A 22466-nucleotide genomic window follows, 5' to 3' on the forward strand; every position below is an offset into this window, starting at 1 on the left:
ATCTTACAAACAAGTTAATAATGTTAATAATTAATCTTAATTATTATTATATATAGAATATATGTTATATATATATATATATATATATATATATATATATATATATATATATATATTACTATATGACAGTGTTTTTTTGAAAGACATGATTTAAAATACATGATATTAATGTATGGCTCGTCTGTCCCTTTGAGGCTCAATGTAAACATTTCCAGTACATCGTACATGTATTTCATTCAAATACATTTATTTATAGGCATAATTGTGAAATTGTATATTTGGCTTGTAGTGTTAAGAATGGACAGTAAGTTCCGATGTAAACAAATGTAGATGTCTTTTTGTGCTCTTTTTAGAAACAGGCTGATCGAAAAATTTGACTTCAATATTTCCATCACTGAAAGCTTCCCTTCTCGTATCTTCACTTGTATTTTCTCTTACTTTGTGTTGTGTTAAGGTGATACCTGAATTTCCAGGTCTTCTTAAAGGTGAAGAGGGGTCTTTCACGAAGCAGAAACATATAGCTGACAGGAAATTTTTTTTAAAGTTTTCATTCATGAAAGCATATACAATAGGATTACAAATTGAATTAAAAAATCCAATTGTTTGTGCGACAGCAAATATTATCTTGATTGTGACATCATCATACTCATTTTCAAAATTGCCTTAAGGATTGAAAGAGAAGAACATAGAGGTATTAATAGAATGTTGTATTTATACATTATAAAAACTGTAATAAAACCAATAAGAACATCAGATGATATTGAAAATGTACAGTGATGTGCAAAATTTTTAGATAGGTGCAGAAAAAATGTGCAAATTACGCTGGGTTCACAGCAGCGTCTGGACTCCGTTATCAGGTTTCCGTCTCCTGCATACAAAACGCTCATCGGCCGTGAGCGTATTGAGCTCTCTGCGGTGAAACCGTTTTTTTTTTAAAACCAGCCACAGAGTACTGCATGTCCGACTCTGTGTCTGGTTTTTTAAAAAAAAAGGTTTCGCCGCGGAGAGCAAAAAACGCTCACCGGTGCTTATGGCCGGATACTTTTCAAACCCATTCAAATGAATGGGTTTGGAAAGATGCCGGCAGGTTTCCGTCTCCTGCCCAGGTTTGAGCAGGAACAGAACCCTGGAACCCAGGTGCGGATGCGAACAAGCCCTAAGAAGGTTTTGTTGTCTATTAATGAAATTAAGTTAATGAATAAATCTAAATCAAATCAATATTTGGAGTGACCACTCTTTGCCTTCACAACAGCATTAATTCTCATAGATACGCTTGCATATAATTTTTGAAGGAACTCAGCAGAGAAGTTGCTCCAAACATCTTGGAGAATTAACTACAAATCTTCTGTAGATGTAGGCTTGCTCAAGTCCTTCTGTGTCTTCATGTAATCCTAGACAGACTTGAAAATGTAGAGGGGCAACACGGTGGCTCAGTGGTTAGCACTGCAGCCTTGTAGTGCAGTAGTTCTGGGTTCGAGTCCTGCCAGGAACAACATCTGAAAGGAGTTTGTATTTTCTCCCCATCTTTGTGTGGATTTCCTCCCATTCTACAAAGACTTACTGATAGATAAAAAAAAATGTACATTGTGAGACCTGTATGGGGCCACAATCTACATTAAAAAAAAAAAAAAAAAAAAAGACTTGATGATGTAGAGAACAGGGCTCTGTGAGAGCCATATTATCCCTTCTAGCACTCCTCCTCCAAAGGGTGATCCCACCAAATGTGTGTGTTTAGATTTCTCTTTAGTTCATTCATTTATTTTTATTTATTGGCAAGAATAAATTATGAACATTTCTATTTTTAAAGAATTTTTACTATGCAATATTTTTGTGCCTAAAATACTGGCATAATACTATATATAGAAAACTGAATTGTGCTGTAAATACTTTGGAGAAAACTATAACATTTGATGATGTAGTAAAAACTTTGTCTGTTTGAAGACATTCTCTGCCCTCTCCTCTCCAATAGACTCCCCAACCTCTAAACCAACACGCCCCCGCAGGAACCTCAACCGCCTTGACACCTGCACCCTCTCAGACTCTCTCCTACCACTCGCTGACATCTCCTCACTCCAGGACACAGATACCGCTGCTGCCTTCTACAATACCACCATTACCTCAGCCCTTGATTCTGTAGCCCCCTACACATACACCAGAGCCCGACCGATCAATAGACAACCCTGGCACACTGACCTGACTAAAAAACTGAGACGTGCCTCGCGGGTTGCAGAACGCCTCTGGAAGAAAAGCCACTCCAAGGAGGATTTCCTCAGGTACAAAGACGCAGTTCTCTCATTCAAGAACGCAGGTCTACTTCACCACACTCTCTTCACTCTCTCGCAACCCCAAACAGCTATTCTCCACCTTCAACTCCCTCCTCTGTCCTCCGGCCCCCCCTCCGACATCACTTATCTCAGCTGACGACTTTGCCTCTTACTTTAAAACTAAAATTGACACCATCAGAGACAGTCTCACCCTACTCCCCCGACAACCCATCTACCCAACTACTTACTGTTCCTTATCCCTGACCTGCTTCTCCTCCATAACTGACGAAAAACTCTCCTCCCTTATCTCCAAATCCCACCTCACCTCCTGCGTGCTCGACCCAATTCAGTCACATTTCATCCCCAAACTCGCTGAAGTCATTACTCCAGCCCTAACCCAGCTCTTCAATCTATCCCTAACCAATGGATCCTTCTCCTCAGCCTTCAAACACGCCACTGTCACTCCTATACTTAAGAAACCATCCCTTGACCCGTCCTCTCCTGCCAACTATCGTCCCATCTCTCTGCTCCCGTACGCCTCAAAACTTCTTGAGCAGCATGTCCTCTCTGAACTCTCCTCCTATTTCTCATCCAACCTGCTCTTTGACAGACTTCAGTCAGGCTTCAGACCCTGGCACTCCACTGAAACTGCCCTAACAAAAGTCACCAATGACCTGCTAACCGCCAAAGCCAAGCGCCATTACTCTGTCCTCCTCCTCCTCGACCTCTCCTCTGCCTTTGACACAGTTGACCACTCCCTCCTGTTAGAAATTCTCTCATCCCTTGGTATTTCAGACCTGGCCCATTCCTGGATCTCCTCATACCTCACCGACCGCACATTCAGCGTCTCCCACTCGCACACCACCTCCTCACCTCGCCCTCTCTCTGTAGGTGTCCCCCAGGGCTCCGTCCTAGGACCCCTCCTGTTCTCCATCTACACCCTTGGCCTGGGCCAACTCATAGAATCTCACGGCTTTCAGTACCACTGCTATGCCGACGACACCCAAATCTACATCTCTGGACCAGACATTACCTCCCTGCTGGCCGGAATTCCAGATTGTTTAGCGGCCGTAGCCTCCTTCCTCTCCTCCCGCTTTCTCAAACTCAACATGGAGAAAACAGAGTTTATCATCTTCAGCCCATCCTGTATGGCCCCACCACCTGACCCATCTATCAAAGTTAATGGAACCACAATTACCCCTGTCCCACAGGCCCGATGCCTTGGGGTAACCCTGGACTCTGACCTATCCTTCAAGCCACATATTCAAGCCCTCAACACTTCCTGCCGCCTCCAACTCAAGAACATCCACCGAATTCGCCCCTTCCTCACCCAGGAAACTACCAAGATGCTCGTCCAGGCCCTCATAATCTCCCGCCTACACTACTGCAACACCCTTCTCCATGGACTCCCAGCTAACACCCTCGCCCCCCTCCAGTCCACCCTAAACTGCACTGCTCACTTAATCCACCTCACCCCCCGATCTTCATCAGCTGCTCCCCTCAGCCAGTCCCTCCACTGGCTACCAATAGCCCAGCGAATTGAGTTCAAGCTACTAACGCTAACATACAAAGCCATCCACACCCTGTCCCCTCCATATATCTCTGACCTCATCTTCCGCTACCTGCCCACACGTAACCTCAGATCCTCCTATGACCTCCTACTCCGCTCTGCCCTCATCCGCTCCTCACTCAACCGTCTCCAAGATTTCTCTCGTACATCCCCATACTCTGGAACTCCTTACCACGACACATAAGACTGATCCCCACAATCATAGGATTCAAGAAGGCCCTGAAGACTCACCTATTCAGGAAGGCCTACAACATCCAATAACACTATCACCGCACTGCCATCTGTACAGTCTCCCCCTCTCCTTCTGTCTCTACCCCCCTTCCCCCATAGATTGTAAGCCCTCGCAGGCAGGGCCCTCTACCCCACTGTGCCAGTCAGTCATTGTTAGTATTATATCTACCTGTATATTCTGTGTATTGTATGTAACCCCCAAATGTAAAGCACCATGGAATTAATGGTGCTATATAAAATAATAATAATAATAATAATAATAATAATAATAATAATAATAATAATAATAATAATAATAAAGACTAAACCAATTACAGCAAACATGAAAAGTAGGACTACTAGTGAGGGCCATGGAAAGTGTCATTGCAAATGTAATTACCCCTCACACAGGGCAAGTCTAAAAAAAAGTACTTTCTTACATTTATAGAACTACGTACATTTACCAAGAATATTATTCCCGATAAAATATAATACAGTATATAATGAAATTTGCATGTAAGCATGTTGTCTATTATCTGCATAGGTGGTCAAACTTGAGGTTGCCCAGTTTAGAAAAGGTAGCATAGGGGTGACCTAATGACATTGCACACATATATGTATGGACAGTACAGAGATATTTCCAATGATTTCGTAACAGGACAAGAGGGCATGCTCTATGTCTGGAGGTAAAAGGGTTTTACCATAGTCATAGGCGTGGTTTCTATACAGTAACAAGAGTGAGTCTATAGAACACATGGCCACAAGATGTGGTGATGAATGATAACATGTAGAAGTACAAGAGGGGCCTGGATGCCTTTCTTGAAAGTAAGAATATCATAGGTTATGGAAGCTAGTTAATAAAGGGACTTATTCCAATTGCCATATTCCTCCGAGGAAACTAACATCAGTCTTGTGTTTCTTTTTTCCTTCCTCTGGATCAGCTTTGTAGCTTTATAGGTTGCGTCTGGGAAAAATGTAACACATTATTTCCATTGCTTGACATTTTTTTCCCTCTTAGTTTATCTTTGCAGTGTTGGAGGAAACTCATGCAAACACAGGGCGAACATACAAACTCCTTGCAGATGTTGTCCTTGGCAGGATTTGAACCCAGGACTCCAGCGCTGCAAGGCTGCAGTGCTAACCGCTGAGCCACCATGCTACCATTGACTATTTTTTTAAGATTCAAAAATGCTAAGTGGCATCTATTTAATAGAAGTGTGTTATCTTTTTCTGGATCAAGACTCTAGCTTCAGCACCTAATTCGCATTCAAGCAAGAAGAGAGAATGTTTTATATATTCATACTTAGAAGGATTTTTGCTAAGGCCGCATGTGGCATTCCGCAGCAAAAAGGTGCTGTCGGAAAAACTGTGGTGGCAACGCATCCTAGTTCTTCCCGCAGTGCTTTAGACAGAAAGTTTGCAGAGGATTCCTCCGCAGACTTTCTGTTTCTACTGAAACTGCTGTTTTGGAAATTGTGGCGTGTCAGCAGTGCGGTTTTTACTGCAAAGTGAGTATGGAATTTGCTAGAATCCCATCCACTTTGCCCTGACTGCAAATCACGGCGTTTATGCCACATGGGGCACTGGCCTTAGTGCAGTACCTAACCTGCACCTTCATTTACCTGGAAAAAAATGATTTTTAATTTGTTGTATCATTTACTTTCTCAATACTTAACTCTACAGATCCAAGAAAAGGTGACCTGGTATATTTGTACAGTGTTGGCCAAAAGTATTGGCACCCCTGCAATTCTGTCAGATAATACTCATTTTCTTTCAGAAAATGATTGCAATCACAAATTCTTTGGTATTATTATCTTCATTTAATTTGTCTTCAATGGAAAACTACAAAAAGAATTGTCAAAAAGCCAAACTGGATATAATTCCACACCAAACATGAAAAAGGGGGTGGACAAAAGTATTGGCACTGTTTGAAAAATCATGTGATGCTTCTCTAATTTGTGTAATTGACAGCACCTGCTACTTACCTGAGGCACCTAACAGGTGGTGGCAATAACTAAATCACACTTGCAGCCAGTTGAAATGTATTAAAGTTGACTCAACCTCTGTCCTGTGTCCTTGTGTGTACCACATTGAGCATGGAGAAAAGAAAGAAGACCAGAGAACTGTCTGAGGACTTAAGAAGCAAAATTGTAGGAAGCATGAACAATCTCAAGGCTACAAGTCCATCTCCAAAGACCTGAATGTTCCTGTGTCTACCGTGCGCAGTGTCATCAAGAAGTTTAAAGCCCATGGCACTGTGGCTAACCTCCCTAGATGTGGACGGAAAAAAAAAATTGACGAGAGATTTCAACAAAAGATTGTGCGGATGGTGGATAAAGAACCTCGACTAACATCCAAAAAAGTTGAAGCTGCCCTGCAGTCCGAGGGTATAACAGTGTCAACCCATACTATCCGTCGGCATCTGAATGAAAAGGGACTGTATGGTAGGATACCCAGGAAGACCCCACTTCTTACCCAGAGACGTAAAAAAGCCAAGCTGGAGTTTGCCAAAACTTACCTGAGAAAGCCAAAAACGTTTTGGAAGAATGTTCTCGGGTCAGATGAGACAGAAGTAGAGCTTTTTGGGAAAAGGCATCAACATAGAGTTTACAGGAAAAAAAAAAAAGAGGCCTTCAAAGAAAAGAACACGGTCCCTACAGTCAAACATGGCGGAGGTTCCCTGATGTTTTGGGGTTGCTTTGCTGCGTCTGGCACTGGACTGCTTGACTGTGTGCATGGCATTATGAAGTCTGAAGACTACCAACAACTTTTGCAGCATAATGTAGGGCTCAGTGTGAGAAAGCTGGGTCTCCCTCAGAGGACATGGGTCTTCCAGCCGGACAATGACCCAAAACACACTTCAAAAAGCACTAGAAAATGGTTTGAGAGAAAGCACTGGAGACTTCTAAAGTGGACAGCAATGAGTCCAGACCTGAACCCCATAGAACACCTGTAGAGAGATCTCAAAATGGCAGTTTGGAGAAGGCCCCCTTCACATCTCAGGGACCTGGAGCAGTTTGCCAAAGAAGAATGGTCTAAAATTCCAGCAGAGCATTGTAAGAAACTCATTGATGGTTACCGGAAGCGGTTGTTCGCAGTTATTTTGTCTAAAGGTTGTGCTACCAAGTATTAGGCTGAGGGGGCCAATACTTTTGTCCGGCCCATTTTTGGAGTTTTGTGTAAAATGATCAATGATTTGACTTTTTTTTTCATTCTCTTTTTCATTGCAAGCAAAATAAATGAAGATATTAATAGCAAAGAGTTTGTGCTTGCAATCATTTTCTGGAAGAAACTGAGTATTATCTGACAGAATTGCAGGGGTGCCAATACTTTTGGCCAACACTGTATATAAATAAATGAATATATGAATACATCCTGACTTGTGCAGGAACACAAGAGATTTTTCATTCACAAACTTGTACCTTCATGATGGATACTTATATGGAGAGCCAGTTTATCCCTGGGTCATAAATGTGTTGCACTCTACTGTAGTACCAGCAGGCTACACAACAGTTAAACACCAAATGAAAGAAAACTGTTACATCTGCAATATACTGAACACATGTTGTGCTTTCAAGCTGTAAATTTGTATAGATTCCTTAGTTTAATAGTTACACCAAGCTGAGATTTTGTATTACACTACTGTTATAACATATTCTGTAACTATGTTTTATTGTTACATTATACATATGTGTTTCTAAAAAGACAAAAAAAACAGTTCTTGTCAACACACTAAACACAGCTAAATCATATTCCCTGTGGTGCATGTTTCAGTGTACATCTCTAGAGAAATATTTTAAGCACAGATCTAAATATATTCACATTGGGGCCAATTTATCATGCCTTGGGTACCAGCTTTCTGGTAGAAAAGGCATGAAAAGTGTTTTTCTCACATATCTGGTTTTCTTACAAAAATAGCAACCTTTAAGACTTTTGAAAAAAGGGTTGGATTCTAGCAGGACTTTACCTATTAGATTTACTACAACTCATGCCAGAAAGCTGTCGTAAAGGTGCATTCACACTGAGTATACGCTAAGCTCTTTCTGAACGTAAAACACGTTCAGAATGAACGCGTACAAAGCAGATCCCATTCATTTCTATGGGAGCAGGCATATGTGCACTTCCTATTGAAATGAATGGGCTGAATGAATGAATGCATCCCATAGAAATGAATGAAATCTGCTTTGTACGCGCTCATTCTGAATGTGTTATACATTCAGAAAGAGCTTAGCGTATACTCAGTGTGAATGCACCCTTATACCAGAATTCTACACCGGTCCCAGAGTAGCACAGATTTCATTTATGGGATGTCCTGTGACATAATAATATAATACTGTAAATGAAATTTCTGGCACTCTGTGGGTATACTTCAAAAATGTAATTTTTATTCTGACAAATACACAAACGTTTCGGTCAAAGTAAAAGACCTTCTTCAGTGTGTCGGTAGGTAGGAGAAGGAATAGGAAGCCCAAGTAAATTGGATATGTAGTCCTAGGACATTTGCTTTCTCATTATTGTTACAATTCTTTTTTCTGTCATACAAAACATAACATATTGACTATGTAAGATTATTTTTAACTAGAGCATAGTTACTTACTGTATTCTATCATCATATGCACGACATGAAATGGTGCCCAGCAGACTGCAAAAAGGACAACCACTGTTATCATCATTATGATAGCTCGCTTCTTCTTCCTAGATGAATGGAATTTATGTTAATCAATGATCAGGCAATATTGATTGGAGATAAGTCACTTACTCTTCATGTTTAGATAAGTATTTAAAAAACCTCAATAAGATGCTATACTATCCTGTGTACTGAAAGTGAAGTTACTCTATATCTCTGACACTAATTTAAGGTATGGCTGGAATAGCCTTTATAAACTTTACTATACTGTGTCATTAGTTTACAATTGTGTTTTGCTGATAAAATGTATTGCAATGTATAGTGAAATCCATTCACTTCTATTACACTGCTATGTCAGCGTGTAATAGAACTGATGTAATGACAACCCTGAGAGCCTTTAATAGGCTCCCGACTGTCATGGCAACTGATCACCGCTCTCTGATGACAATCCTGTGATTTACTGTTTCCTATAAAAGGGCCATGGGCCATAGACACAACAGTCTGAAGCAGACCCTATTGACTTTAATGGGAGAGTTTTCTAGGCATGTTCTTTGATCTGGGCAGAGGTCATTGTATAATGAGGTAGGTGGATAAACTACTGTGACTAGTGAATTCTATGTCTTATCTACATGTACATGCTAGCTGTGATCATCAGTGTATTGCTAAGTGAGGGGGCTGTTACAAAGACATTTCCCACAGAAAACAGGAAGTATAAGTGTTTTATATGGCCTAGTGACAAAGTCAGAACTACAGGATTTTTAGGAATTGTAGTAGAACACTACACAAGAGCCCCGAAGAGCCCAATAGCCACATGTGGTCCCAAAACCACTAGCTGAGGAGCACTAATATAGAACAAACAAATCTAGCAGTGCTCATGCAGAAATCTATATGTATCTCTTCAAATAAAACTCTCTGAGAAGGCCACTCCTTAAGCAGACAATATTTCCTATGACAAATTTTGAGTTCCATTGTGTGTATATATATATATATATATATATATATATATATATATATATGTATCTGTCTGTATGTCTGTCTGTCCTCTGTGCGTGATCAAACGACTGGACCGATCTTCACCAAATTTTGGTGCACAAATACATCAAATGTCTGGGAAGGTTTTAGACTAGGCCTCAACTCTCTCTCTCGGATGTACTGTTCCTGAGATACAGTATTTCCAAAACAATGACCCCCATTAGGAAATACAAACCTGCAAGTCTTTCACTCATATTCCTACTGCCAATCACAAGGTCACTCCACATGCACACAGCATTATTCCAAGTTTCCATAACTAATATCCAACACTTGATGTCCAAACTGAGATAAACACATTAGAGGATTAGATACACAAGTCAGCACACATTGAGTATTAGATACACAGCTCAGCACACAGTATCACACATTGGAGGATTAGATACACAGCTCAGCACACAGTATCAGACATTGGAGGATTAGATACACAGCTCAGCACACAGTATCACACATTGGAGGATTAGACACACAGCTCAGCACACAGTATCACACGTTGGAGGATTAGATACACAGCTCAGCACACAGTATCAGACATTGGAGGATTAGATACACAGCTCAGCACACAGTATCAGACATTGGAGGATTAGATACACAGCTCAGCACACAGTATCACACATTGGAGGATTAGATGCACAGCTCAGCACACAGTATCAGACATTGGAGGATTAGATACACAGCTCAGCACACAGTATCACACATCAGAGCTTTACTCCAGGTTTCCATAGCAACCCAGGCATTTTTTTTTCACTACTGTAGGTCAGTTTTAAAGGGGCAAGGTGCTGTAGATGACACTGATACACAAAGTCATATTCACACAGCTTTACTTCAAGTATCCATAGCAAATGATTGCAGATTTTCACTGATATCCAAACTGAGATACACATGATTACATGATGCTTATGGACACAGACACACACAAACAACTTACTAAATAGACCAGCACAAAACTGGGCCATTCTTATGGGACCACTACACAAACAAAAAATGAAATATACCTGTGTGAAGCCGGGTCCTCCTGCTAGTATATTATATAAACTGATCATATTCCTTGTGAAAACCACTGGCCCTAGAAGACCACTTTTCAATACAATTCTGGATGATTGTCCGTAAAGTGATTTTACGGACATTTGAAGGTATTAATTTAATTCCACCCAGGTATTTTCACAAATGCATACACTATATATTTATACACTCTGGACTCTCAAGCACCCCGTTATCACGTAGAAACACATTTAGTAAATTGGAGTAATTTTACCAGTTCCATCCATTCCCACAATAGCAATTATATTTCATATACCATTACTTAAAAATGTAATTGTCACCCATTGTACGTAATTCGTCATACTGTATACATCACAAGGAAAAGCCCAATGAAATACCCATTGCTACACCACTATTTGAGCAGTGTTGCCACGTCCTGTAGTTTGTTTTCATCCAGGACGGGCATGCTCAGTCTTTTTTTTTTTTTCTTCTCTAAGGCTATATGTGTGTCAGTCTAACAGATAGAGAATGTGTAGTGCATGATTCATTTCTACTAGGAGGAATGGTCAGTGCAGTTAGATAGAGCATAGAGTGACTGAGAATTCTATGTTGTTTTTGTAACATGATCCACAATCAATTATTGTTATGATTGTAACTAGCTTTTCTCTCTTATTTGACCACCAAACCTTTTCTGATTTAACATTTATGTATACAGTTGTAAATGTCTTTAAAAAACACAATAAAAATTGAGAATATAAAAAAAAGAAAGAGCCTAGAGCAAGCTTTATCTATACATCTGCTTAAAGAATTACCATAGGGACTAGAGATGAGCGAGTAGTGTTCGATCGAGTAGGTGTTCGATCGAATACTAAGGTATTCGAAATACTCGTACTCGATCGAACACTACTAGCTGTTCGAAGTTTAATGTTCGATGCAGAACCAGCGTTGATTGGCAGAATGCTATACATTCTGCCAATCAACGCTGGTTCTTCTCTTACCTTTCCGAAGTCTTCTCCATGCAGCGACCCCGCGTCTTCTTCCGGGTGGAATTCACTCTGCCTAGGCATCCGGCCTAGGCAGAGCCGACTGCGCATGTGTGGGCATGCAGGCGCATACACGCGCATGCGCAGTCGGCTCTGCTCAGGCGTTGGGCCTGGGCAGAGCCGCACGCGCATGCGCAGTCGGCTCTGCCTAGGCAGGATGCCTAGGCAGCGTGAATTCCACCCGGGAGAGGACACAGGGACCCTGCACCGGGAGAAGACTTCAAGCAGAATCCAGCCCGACTGTCACTCGTGGACTTGGTAAGTATGATTTTTTTAAATGTTGCCTACCCCTGAAACGAGCATTTCCCCCCATAGACTATAATGGGGTTCGAAATCCGTTCGAACAGTCGAACAGTGTGCGGCTGTTCGAATCGGATTTTGAACCTCAGACACTTTAGTGTTCGCTCATCTCTAATAGGGATCTAAGTAGCCCTTATCACATCAATGGGAGCTGATCTGCAGTACTGGCAAACCCAACACTAAACAGAGACAGAAGTGCTCCTTTTGTTATGTATAGTAGAAGCGACTGCATACAGTTGATCAGTATGGGGGCCAGCTATTGGGTCCCCATCTATTAGATATTTATGGCCTTTCCTTAAATTCCTGGACAACATCTTTACTCTAATATGTATGACCATGTTCAGTCAAACAGTTGGAAATAAATTTTAAAATACGAATACATTGCTTGGTTTCCCATTGTCCTTCAGCCATTTCATAGATGTGATTTACAGATTAATTCTAATTTTTGTAATAAAAGTAAATCATCTCACCTAGCTATTTTAGACATTTCATTGCCGTGAATAGTTTGCAGAACTGAGGCATCTCCAACTCGCTTCTTTATCCAGAGTTCATAACCAATTTTACTGTAGAGCAGAAGCATCAATGTTAGTGGAAGGAGGAAGAGGATCAATAGAATAAAGGTTGTGTAGATTTTCTGGTGGACGTGGCTGATCCATTTCTCCAAGCAGCATACATACTGTTTGTCATATAAAAAGTCATATTTAATCTGAAACATAACAATGTAAACCATGTTAGACGTTCCTAAAAATGAAATAACTTTACTGTTCAATATAACATTGGAATAACAAATCTATCTCCCTTTAGAGATTGTTAAAGTGTATCTCCAGTTCTACTGCTGTTATCTAATCGACCTGCTGACTATTGATGTCTAGAAGACTCGGCTCTGAAGAGCATTGGAAAGTATTCCTCCATCATGATGCTTATTCTGTTTACATACTTTTTGTTGCCTAACTTTTTATTTTATATCAACCAAGTATACTCTTGCTGACTACTGAATGAAGAAGATGCTTGAAACATTGAATACATTGGTAAGAACATGTGCCAGCTTCACAAGAATTTTCATTATATTGTTTGTCTATTCAAATAAAATATACAGTATGTAACCATGAAAATTAGTTACTGTATATACTCGAGTATAAGCCGAATTTTTCAACCCAGTTTTTGTGCTGAAAAAGCCCCCCTCGGCTTATACTCAAGTCAGCAAAAAAAAAATAAATAAATAAATATATATATATATATATATATATATATATATATATATATTTATATTTCTTTTTTTTAATGAGGCGGGGGGGTCTATGACCAGCCACAATATTAATGTATAGAATCTCCCATAAAATAGTGCAAAAAAAAAAAAAATTAAAGAAAATAAAAAAAAATAAAAGTTCTAAATCACTCCTTTCCCTAGAATACATATAAAAGTAGAAAATTACTGTGAATAAAATAGACATTAGGTATCCCTGTGTCTGAAAGTGCCCGGTCTACTGAATATAGGGTATCTGCAGTGCTCCTGTTCCATCGGGAAGGGGTTAATAGGAGCACTGCAGATACCCTATATTAAGCCAGACTGAATTCCAAGTACGGGAAGAAAAAACAGTCCTGGTAAAATTGTGGGCCTCGGCTTATATTCGGGTTGGCTTATACTCAAGTATATACAGTACATTGCCTGTGTAGATAACATAGGAATTTCCATGGGAACAACATTCCTTATGCTGAGTCTCAATAGTATACTGTAGCTCAGCATCTTTAATCCAAATGACAATGCTATAAGAAAGTTTTTTCCATTTTTCAATTATACATATAAAAAGCTACATCAGACAATTCAAAAGAAAGATACAGGATCAAAACATTGTCATAGCTTGTGGCTTTGTTATACATTTTTAGCTGATGCACATTTCTTAAAAAATTTTAACATTTCAACTTTTTAGAAGAAATATATTGCTATATTGCAGTTTGAAAGAAGCTTACCTCAATAAAAGAAGTGAAAAAATAATCTAAGTTATGGCAATGAACACTAATGCTAATAGAAAAGCAGATTGCTTTCTACCGGTCTGCAATAGAGGAGCTAACACAATCTTTGACTTTTCCGTTATTTGTACTTTCTTACTTCACAATGTCATATGGTCTATCTAGTTAGGTGGTTGGACTAATAAATAGAGATTTGTGATCTGCCAAACATGGTACCACCAATATTACACTGTCTACCAATAAGTATTTGGACACCCAGGCAAATGAAGATATCTGCAGTCATGATGTACGTCACACCTTCTGCCGTTAAATAGGAAACAGCATTGATGTTAGTGAATTAGCATTAGTCACATGCAAGATGCCATGAAGTGCAGAGTTGTCCAATTTCGATAAATGGGTAATTGTGGGGTACCACAGAAATGGTCGATCCTTAAGGGACATAGCAAACGAACTGAATTACCCAAAATCGACAGTGGCCTATGTGATTACGAAGTAGAAGATGAACGGTGATTGTCGGAATGTGCCCCGAGTCGGCATACCCCCGAAACTGGGAGATAGAGACCGACGAGTGCTGGCCAGAGAAACCGCTCCCAACTGCTGGTGTATTGTGTCGATTAATACCATCCATAAGGAAGTCCATCTGTTGGGGTCTACCAACTATTGAATATGAATAAATGGTGTTTTTCTAAATGTAGGTGGAAAATAAATAATAGTCATGTTTAGGAATACTATATCAATGGATGAAGCTGTAAGCAGTTGTTCAATTACAAAGATTACAAAGATTCGAAGGAAATGTTCTATAACATGTTTCTACACTTGAAATATTACAGAAGTTATGTTCTCACCCATTTTAACTCCTGCACCGTCCTCTGCCCCCATTGTACAGCGCAGGTGGCGTGTCAACTTATGATTACCTGCTCCTAGACTTTTGTGTTGGCACTGTTAGGGTTAACCTTTGTGTGCTTGTGATTGACAGCTTATCTGTCAATCAAGCCTGGGGCAGGTTCTACTCTTTGGCTTTTGACTACTACTCTTTTTCGGATTGCAGTTTAGTACTATTTTGTCTCTGGTTCAACCCTTGGCTTGCTGTCTCCTCTTCTGTGTTGTGTTTTCTTGTCCAGTTCTATGTATCACTTATCTAGAGTAGGGTTCATTGTCCAGTTATCCCTCTTATTAGGATAGTTGCAATAAATAGGTAAGGACACAGGGTGGGCCTAGGTTTAGGGCTCACTATCTCTGTTTTCCCTTTCCCTAGCAGTTGTTATTGGGAATTACCTTGAATCTGATAACTTGCTGTACCCTGATACCTCACAACAAAAGCTGGTGAAAGCAATGGAAAAAATGAGTTACTGGTTACTGTAGGTGTTACATGTTAAGCTTGTCCCCAAAGTCAAATATTATGGAACAACATAAGGATACAAATATACAGATGTGGTAGAGTCAATCTGAATTTCTGCTATTGGTTAAACTACTGCAATGTGATATCTTAGTACCGTATTTTTCGGACTATAAGACGCACTTTTTTTCCCCAAAATTTTGGGGGAAAAGAAGGGTGCGTCTTATAGTCTGAAGGTGGCGCCTGGCATCTGCTGTAATAGAGAGGCGGAAGCCGGCAAGTGATAGACGCCATTACAGGTGCCGGGGCCTGAGACATCGCTGCGCTCCTCTGCACTGCATGAAGCCAGCAGCAGCGGCAGGGGCTCCTCCGTGCCCCCGCCGCTGGCTTCATGCAGGGCAGAGGATCGTAGCGATGTCTCATGCCCCGGCGTCTATCCCTCCCCGGCATCCGCCTCTCTAGTACAGCGGATGCCGGGTCAGTATCCGTGGCCCCTTCTCCCCCGGGGCCGGTCCCCACCGGCCCCGTACCTGTAAAGTTGCAGGCCGGCTCCTGCGCGGCAATATCGCAGGAGCCGACCTGTTCGGGTGACAGCCGGGAGCCTAATGAGGCTCCCAGGCCTGTCACTGCTATATATTAGTATTGCGGCTGGGTCTATGACCAGCCGCCGTAATACTAATATACAGAATGTCCCATAGATGGCAATACAGTTGTATTGCCGTCTATGGGACTTGCGATCAAGTGACCGCAGGTTCAAGCCCCCGGGGGGGGAATAAAATAGTAAAAAAAAACAAAAAACTTTAAAAATATAAAATAAATAAAAGTTCTAAATCACCTCCTGTTTTTTTTTTTCAATACAAGGTGATCTAAGCAATAGATATCCCCAAAATGGTATAACTAAAAAGTACTTCTGGCCCCGCAAAAAAAAACACTCTATGGGTCCCCGTACAGCTGCAGGGTCACCTGTCAATGTGGCCTTGCAGCTGTTGCAAAACTACAACTCCCATATATTAAATATTTTACCAGTTTTTGCTTCAAAATTTTTTTTCCCTATTTTCCTCCTCTAAAGCCTAGGTGCGTCTTATAGTCCGAAAAATACGGTATATAAAACAACAACAACAAAAAAATATAATTCTGTAGCTATTTAACCAACTGCAGAAGTTCGGGTTACATCTGTATACCAGTTCTACCATGGATCCAGAAGCAATGGAGGAGATTTCTCAAGCTAAGTGTACCAGAATTCAGGTTTATTTTTTGAAAAAATGGTGTTCTTGCTTATTAAACAGCAATAATTATGTGTTTTAGACATGTTTTGCACCTCGCTAAACAAGATTCTGAAGCTTAATGATAAAGGACATGACTTAGCAAGAAAGCAAGGAAAGTTTGATAGGTGATAATATGCACTAAAAAGTTGGCACAAAGTGTGCTATAATGACACATTATTGTCTAAAGATACAAAATATTTGTCATCCAGTGTGAGCGACTATAATAAATTTGGCTGATCTTTAGACTACTGAGGCCCAGTTCACATCTACGGGTTTCCGTTCAGGGAGTGCGCTTAGAGACCCCAAATGGAAACCTATATGCATAAAAAGCAGTTACCTAAGGAAACGCTCCAATACCATAGACTATAATGGGATCAATAGCATCAAAGTTCACTATAATGGCAGGAGTCCATCTCTCCACATAGTCTTCAGGTAGGGAAATCTGATGGACGGATCTATTGTTATGCTTTAATTTGATAATTTTGAAATGTTATAACAAATATTACCTCAAGATGCTGCACGTGCCATAGTGGAATACCAACAAGTGCTGCAGTTACCCACACAATACCTGAAATAAATATTAATGAAATAAGTCATTTACATATATGCAAGCAAATATTCTCTGATCTACACATTTTAATGAAAACTGTAATATGGATAAATGTAACTGGTAAAATAGTGTTTTTCCCTTATGAATAAGTGCCATTGTTTGTGAGAGTTCCACTTTTTTTTTGAGAATATGCAAATGAGCTTTTTGGCACAATGATGGCTTTGCTGTTGATCCAAAGGGTTAAGAGGCACCACCCCTGTTGCTCCAAAGAACTCCTTTGTATGTTGACAAAAGCGGTGATATGTATGCAATGGAGGCACCAATTTACAAGAGGAAAACACCTTTCAGGTGACCCTAATGGAACCCACACCTGAACTTTATGAAGATGTCTCTTCCTATGTTAACAACTAAATCAATACATTATACATGAAATAATACTGAGAAAACTTAACCAGAAATAAATGTTATTGCACCTACAGCTGAAAGAAGGGATCCCTCACTAACAAAGAATCTGTACCGAATTCCCTGTTAGTGAGCGATCCGGGCAACGGCGTGCGGGCCAGCAGAGATGGTTCTGCATGCTCTCTCTGGCACGCGTGCCATAGATTCACCATCACAGCTATAGACTGTCTATTATAGACTATCTAGTATAGCACCCTATTTTGCTATGTTTGCACAAATATGTTATAGATATAGCTGATGACTTTTGTCTTGCTTCCTTACTGTTGATGCTGTTCCTCCTCTATATTCCCAACCTGGATGTGTAATACTGAGGTATCCCCTTCTATTTTCCTCCATTTGTCTATATTGTATATCTTGACAGATTGGTATCTCCCTATCTTATAAAAATGAATTCTTGTCTGTCTGTCTGTCTGTCCGTCTGTCTGTCTGTACTCTAATGCGAACCAAATGACTGGACCGATCTTCACCAAATTTGGTACAGAGATACTTCAGGTATCCGGGAAGGTTTAAGACAAGACTCCAACTCGCTCGGACGTACCGTTGCTGAGATACAGCATTCCAAATACAGTGCCCCCCCCCCCCCCCTTAGCCAATACAAACCTGCAAGTCTTTCACTCATATTCCAACTGCAATACACACGGTCACTCCACATGCACAATACAACACTGATATCCAAACTGAGATACACGCATCAGAGGATTAGATACACAGATCAGCACACAGTATCACATGCCAGAGGATTAGATACACGGGTCTGCACACAGTCCCACACACCAGAGGATTAAATACGCATTTCTGCACACAGTTCCACACACTGAAGGATTTGATATGTGCATTTGCACACGGTTTCACATGCCAAAGGATTAGATACAGGCGTCTACACACAGTTCCACACTCCAGAGGATTAGATACGTGCGTCTGCACACATTTGTACACGCCATAGGATTAGATACACGCGTCTGCACACAGTTCCACATTCCAGAGGATTAGATATGCGCGTCTGCACACAGTTCCACATTCCAGAGGATTAGATACACGCATCTGCACACAGTTGTACATGCCATAGGATTAGATACACACATCTGCACACAGTACCACATGCAGTAGGATTAGATACGCGCGTCTACACATAGCTCCACACGCCAAAGGATTAGATATGCATGTCTGCACACAGTACCACACGGGGGAGGATTAGATACGTGTCTCTGCACACAGTACCACAAGCCAGAGAATTAGATACGCGTCTCAGCACACAGTATCACACAGGGGAGGATTAGATACGCGTGTTTACACACAGTACCACACGGGGGAGGATTAGATACGCGCGTCTACACACAGTTCACATGCCATAGGATTAGATATGCGCACACAGTACCACATGCCGGGTAATTGGATACACGCCTCTACACACAGTTCCACATGCCGTAGGATTAGATACGCGCCTCTTCACACAATACCACACAGGGGAGGATTAGATACACGTGTCTTCACACAGTTGTACACGCCATAGGATTAGATACACGCGTCTGCACACAGTACCACATGCCGTAGGATTAGATACGTGCGTCTACACACAGTACCACATGCCTTAGGATTAGATACACGCGTCTACACACAGTACCACATGCCGTAGGATTAGATACGCGCGTCTACACACAGTACCACATGCCGTAGGATTAGATACACGTCTACACACAGTTCCACACGCCGTAGGATTAGATACGCGCCTCTTCACACAATTCCACACGCCGTAGGATTAGATATGCGCCTCTTCACACAGTACCACACGGGGGAGGATTAAATACGTGTGTCTGCACACAGTACCACACGCCAGAGGATAAGATAAGCGTGTCTGCACACAGTACCAAATTCCGTAGGATTAGATACGCACGTCTGCACACAGTACCACATGCCGTAGGATTAGATACCCACGTCTACACACAGTTCCACATGCCGTAGGATTAGATACGCGCCTTTTCACACAATACCACAGGGGAGGTTTAGATACGTGCATCTGCACACAGTACCACATGCCAGAGTATTAGATACGCGCATCTGCACACGGTACCGCACACCAGAGTCATTAGATATGCGCGTCTGCACACAGTTTCACTTACTGGAGGATTAGATACGCGCCTCTTCACACAATACCACACGGGGAGGACTAGATATGTGCATCTGCACACAGTACCACACCAACAAGGATTGGATACTTGCATCTAAACACAGTACTACACGGGGAAGGATTAGATACAGCTTTACTCCAGGTATCCATAACAACTGATCACAGGTTTTTCACTGACATCCAAAATGAGATACACATAATCGCATGACGCTTATGGACATACACACAAACAGCATACAAAATACACCAGTGCAAAATTGGACAATTCTTATGGGGCCACTACACAAACATAAAATGTAATATACCCGTGCGAAGCCGGGTCCTCCCTCTAGTATCTAATAAATATTAGTTATTTTAACTTCTTTCTGGGCATGATTTTTTTGGTAGGTTTAAACCCAAACTCTTTGGAAAACTTGTAACAAACCAACTTGTTTACCAGCCAGTTCATCCCCTGTGGCAATAAGTATTCCATAGCTAGGAGCAAGTAGAAATAACCAATATTGGACCAATCAACACTGCAGAAATTGGGTGTTATATTTCAGATCTTGTCTAGAGTATATTCAGGAGATTTACACAGAACTACACTTTATTTTCAGGCTTTATTTAACTAATATACACTTTATTAACAGACTGTGACTGCTTTTTGTGAAGTCCTGTACTTTAGTCTTTCCCTTATTTCTTTATTGAAAGCACTAATCTATACACTGCTTTCACAAGGTGAAAGGATGGGTATATGGCTCTTGTATAATGGATGGATATAACAAAAACTAAATTGTGGAGTTATTTCATACAGATAAATTTTGGGCATTTTAAAACATAGAACAGTACTGTAAGTGTCATAAGAAGGAGGTGAGGTTCTCATCTGTGATATGACACCAAGATCAGAGTATTACAGCATTTGGTAGATTTCCAGAGTAGTTTATAACTTAAGACACTGAAACACAAGGTTTAGACAATGTAGAAAAAAAATCCTATTGTTAATATAGATTTTGAGTTTTAGAGTTACTAAACTATAATTTCATTCTAGCAAGTCTTTGAGGCACTGGCAATGCATATTCTTGTCAGCATGGCGGTGCTTGGAATGCTTATTTGACTTTTTGCGAGTGTCCAGCGAACCTGGGAAGTCACTGTTACAAGGGGTAATAGAAATCACATCAAACGTACACATGGAAACCCATGTATACAAGTATGGAAATAGTCATAAAACAGAGCAGGAAAAAAGCCACCAAGGCATAGTGACCAATAGTGATACTTTATGAATTGTGATTTTTAGGGGTCCATTCTCTGGATGTTTATTTACTGTCAGCCACATATTATGTGTAGGTAAGTCTATGCCCTTCTTACAAAATGAAGAGGAAGGCAGTATACTTATTACCTGGAATAAAGTATTTGCTGAGGGAACTAAAAGATATATCACAGAAGATCCCCATGATCAAGGAGACAATAGATTTGGTTAATATTACAGAATGCAGGACTCATTGAAAACACTATATGTAGTAGAGAAAAGTTGATATTTATATTAATGTCACTGCCCTCCAGTGGTATGATACTTTCACTGGCTTCTCACCAACTTAAAAACAGATAACACATATTTTATTTAGCCCTATATTGTTACTATTTGGCAACTTGATATATATACACATATAGTACAATGTATTAAGGATTAGATAGATGGTTTATGGGGATATTTCAGTGAGTACTATTGCTCTGCTTATGTATCAATTTGGTTATAAACCTTATAATCTGGTTTGCAAAGAGATGTAACCGTGGGGCAGCCATCTTGTACCTGTCTCCATCTTACCCCACTGTTCAGAGAGCTCATCCCCCTCCTTTGCAGAAAACTGTTATTTATAATGGGATGCAGCTTCTTGTGTCTACCTTATCCAAATATTATGTACTAAAACTTATGTTACAACTGTTTACCCACTCATGTTATATTAATCACACCTTCTCTTTGTCTATGCAATGTGTAACCCACCTACAATGTATAAAAACCTTACTATCCACCAATAAAGCCCAGAGTCCATATTGCCGGCTGATATACCAATTGTATTAATATTGACTTCAATACGATGATACTTAATCTAAGCTTCCATTCTAGTATTAAAACTTGTCTGGTGTTTTTATTTTTTGACATGACTACGCTACACCACCATCACATTTGTCATAATTTAAAGTATTCATACATTTACATTAAATTGCTTACCTAGCATTGTAAATGCTCTTCTGTTAGTGTATTGCCATTTCATTTTTAGAGGATGTATGATTCCCTGATGTCTTTCTACAGCAATGCAGGTCATTGTTAGGATTTCTGTGACAATGGCGGTAGACTGAACAAATGGGACCATTTTGCATGCAAAGGCACCTGTAAAAATCATCAAAAAAGAACACAATGTAATTTTGAATAGTTCTGCTGAAACATGGAAACATACTCAGAACAAATGCTTTGAAATAATTAAAGCAAAGTATAAAGTATAATAAAATAGCTAGATGTTACTTGATCCTTTGTTCTAGCGTATATCTGAATAGGTGTTGTTTGAATCAAGTCAACAGTGTCTGCAATTAAAAAGATGATCTTGGTGAAATAATCTTTTATTAAGAATGTACATGTACTTTAAAACACAGAGCCTGGTTAAAATGTAGTGCTATGACAGCTTGCAAGCCGTCTACAATGTTGTAGCCTATGCAACATAATTCAATGTCAACCCTTGAGCAACCTTTTTCTCTTTAAAAGCC

The 22466-nt window shown here is 40.4% G+C and overlaps 1 protein-coding gene across 1 annotated transcript in view; it reads right to left on the reverse strand.

Annotated features, from left to right (window-relative positions):
• Positions 1–291: 291 nt before the first annotated feature.
• Positions 292–22466, reverse strand: part of QRFPR (pyroglutamylated RFamide peptide receptor) — a 66519-nt gene continuing 44344 nt past the window's right edge. The window contains exons 2-6 of the mRNA XM_075287186.1: positions 21937–22095; positions 17100–17161; positions 12495–12730; positions 8642–8739; positions 292–662 (exon numbers count right to left, since the gene is read on the reverse strand). Coding sequence (XP_075143287.1) covers positions 292–662; positions 8642–8739; positions 12495–12730; positions 17100–17161; positions 21937–22095 — 926 coding nt within the window. The remainder of the gene's footprint in view (positions 663–8641; positions 8740–12494; positions 12731–17099; positions 17162–21936; positions 22096–22466) is intronic.

The sequence above is a fragment of the Leptodactylus fuscus genome, chromosome 1 (assembly GCF_031893055.1).
Source record: "Leptodactylus fuscus isolate aLepFus1 chromosome 1, aLepFus1.hap2, whole genome shotgun sequence".
NCBI lineage: Eukaryota > Metazoa > Chordata > Amphibia > Anura > Leptodactylidae > Leptodactylus > Leptodactylus fuscus.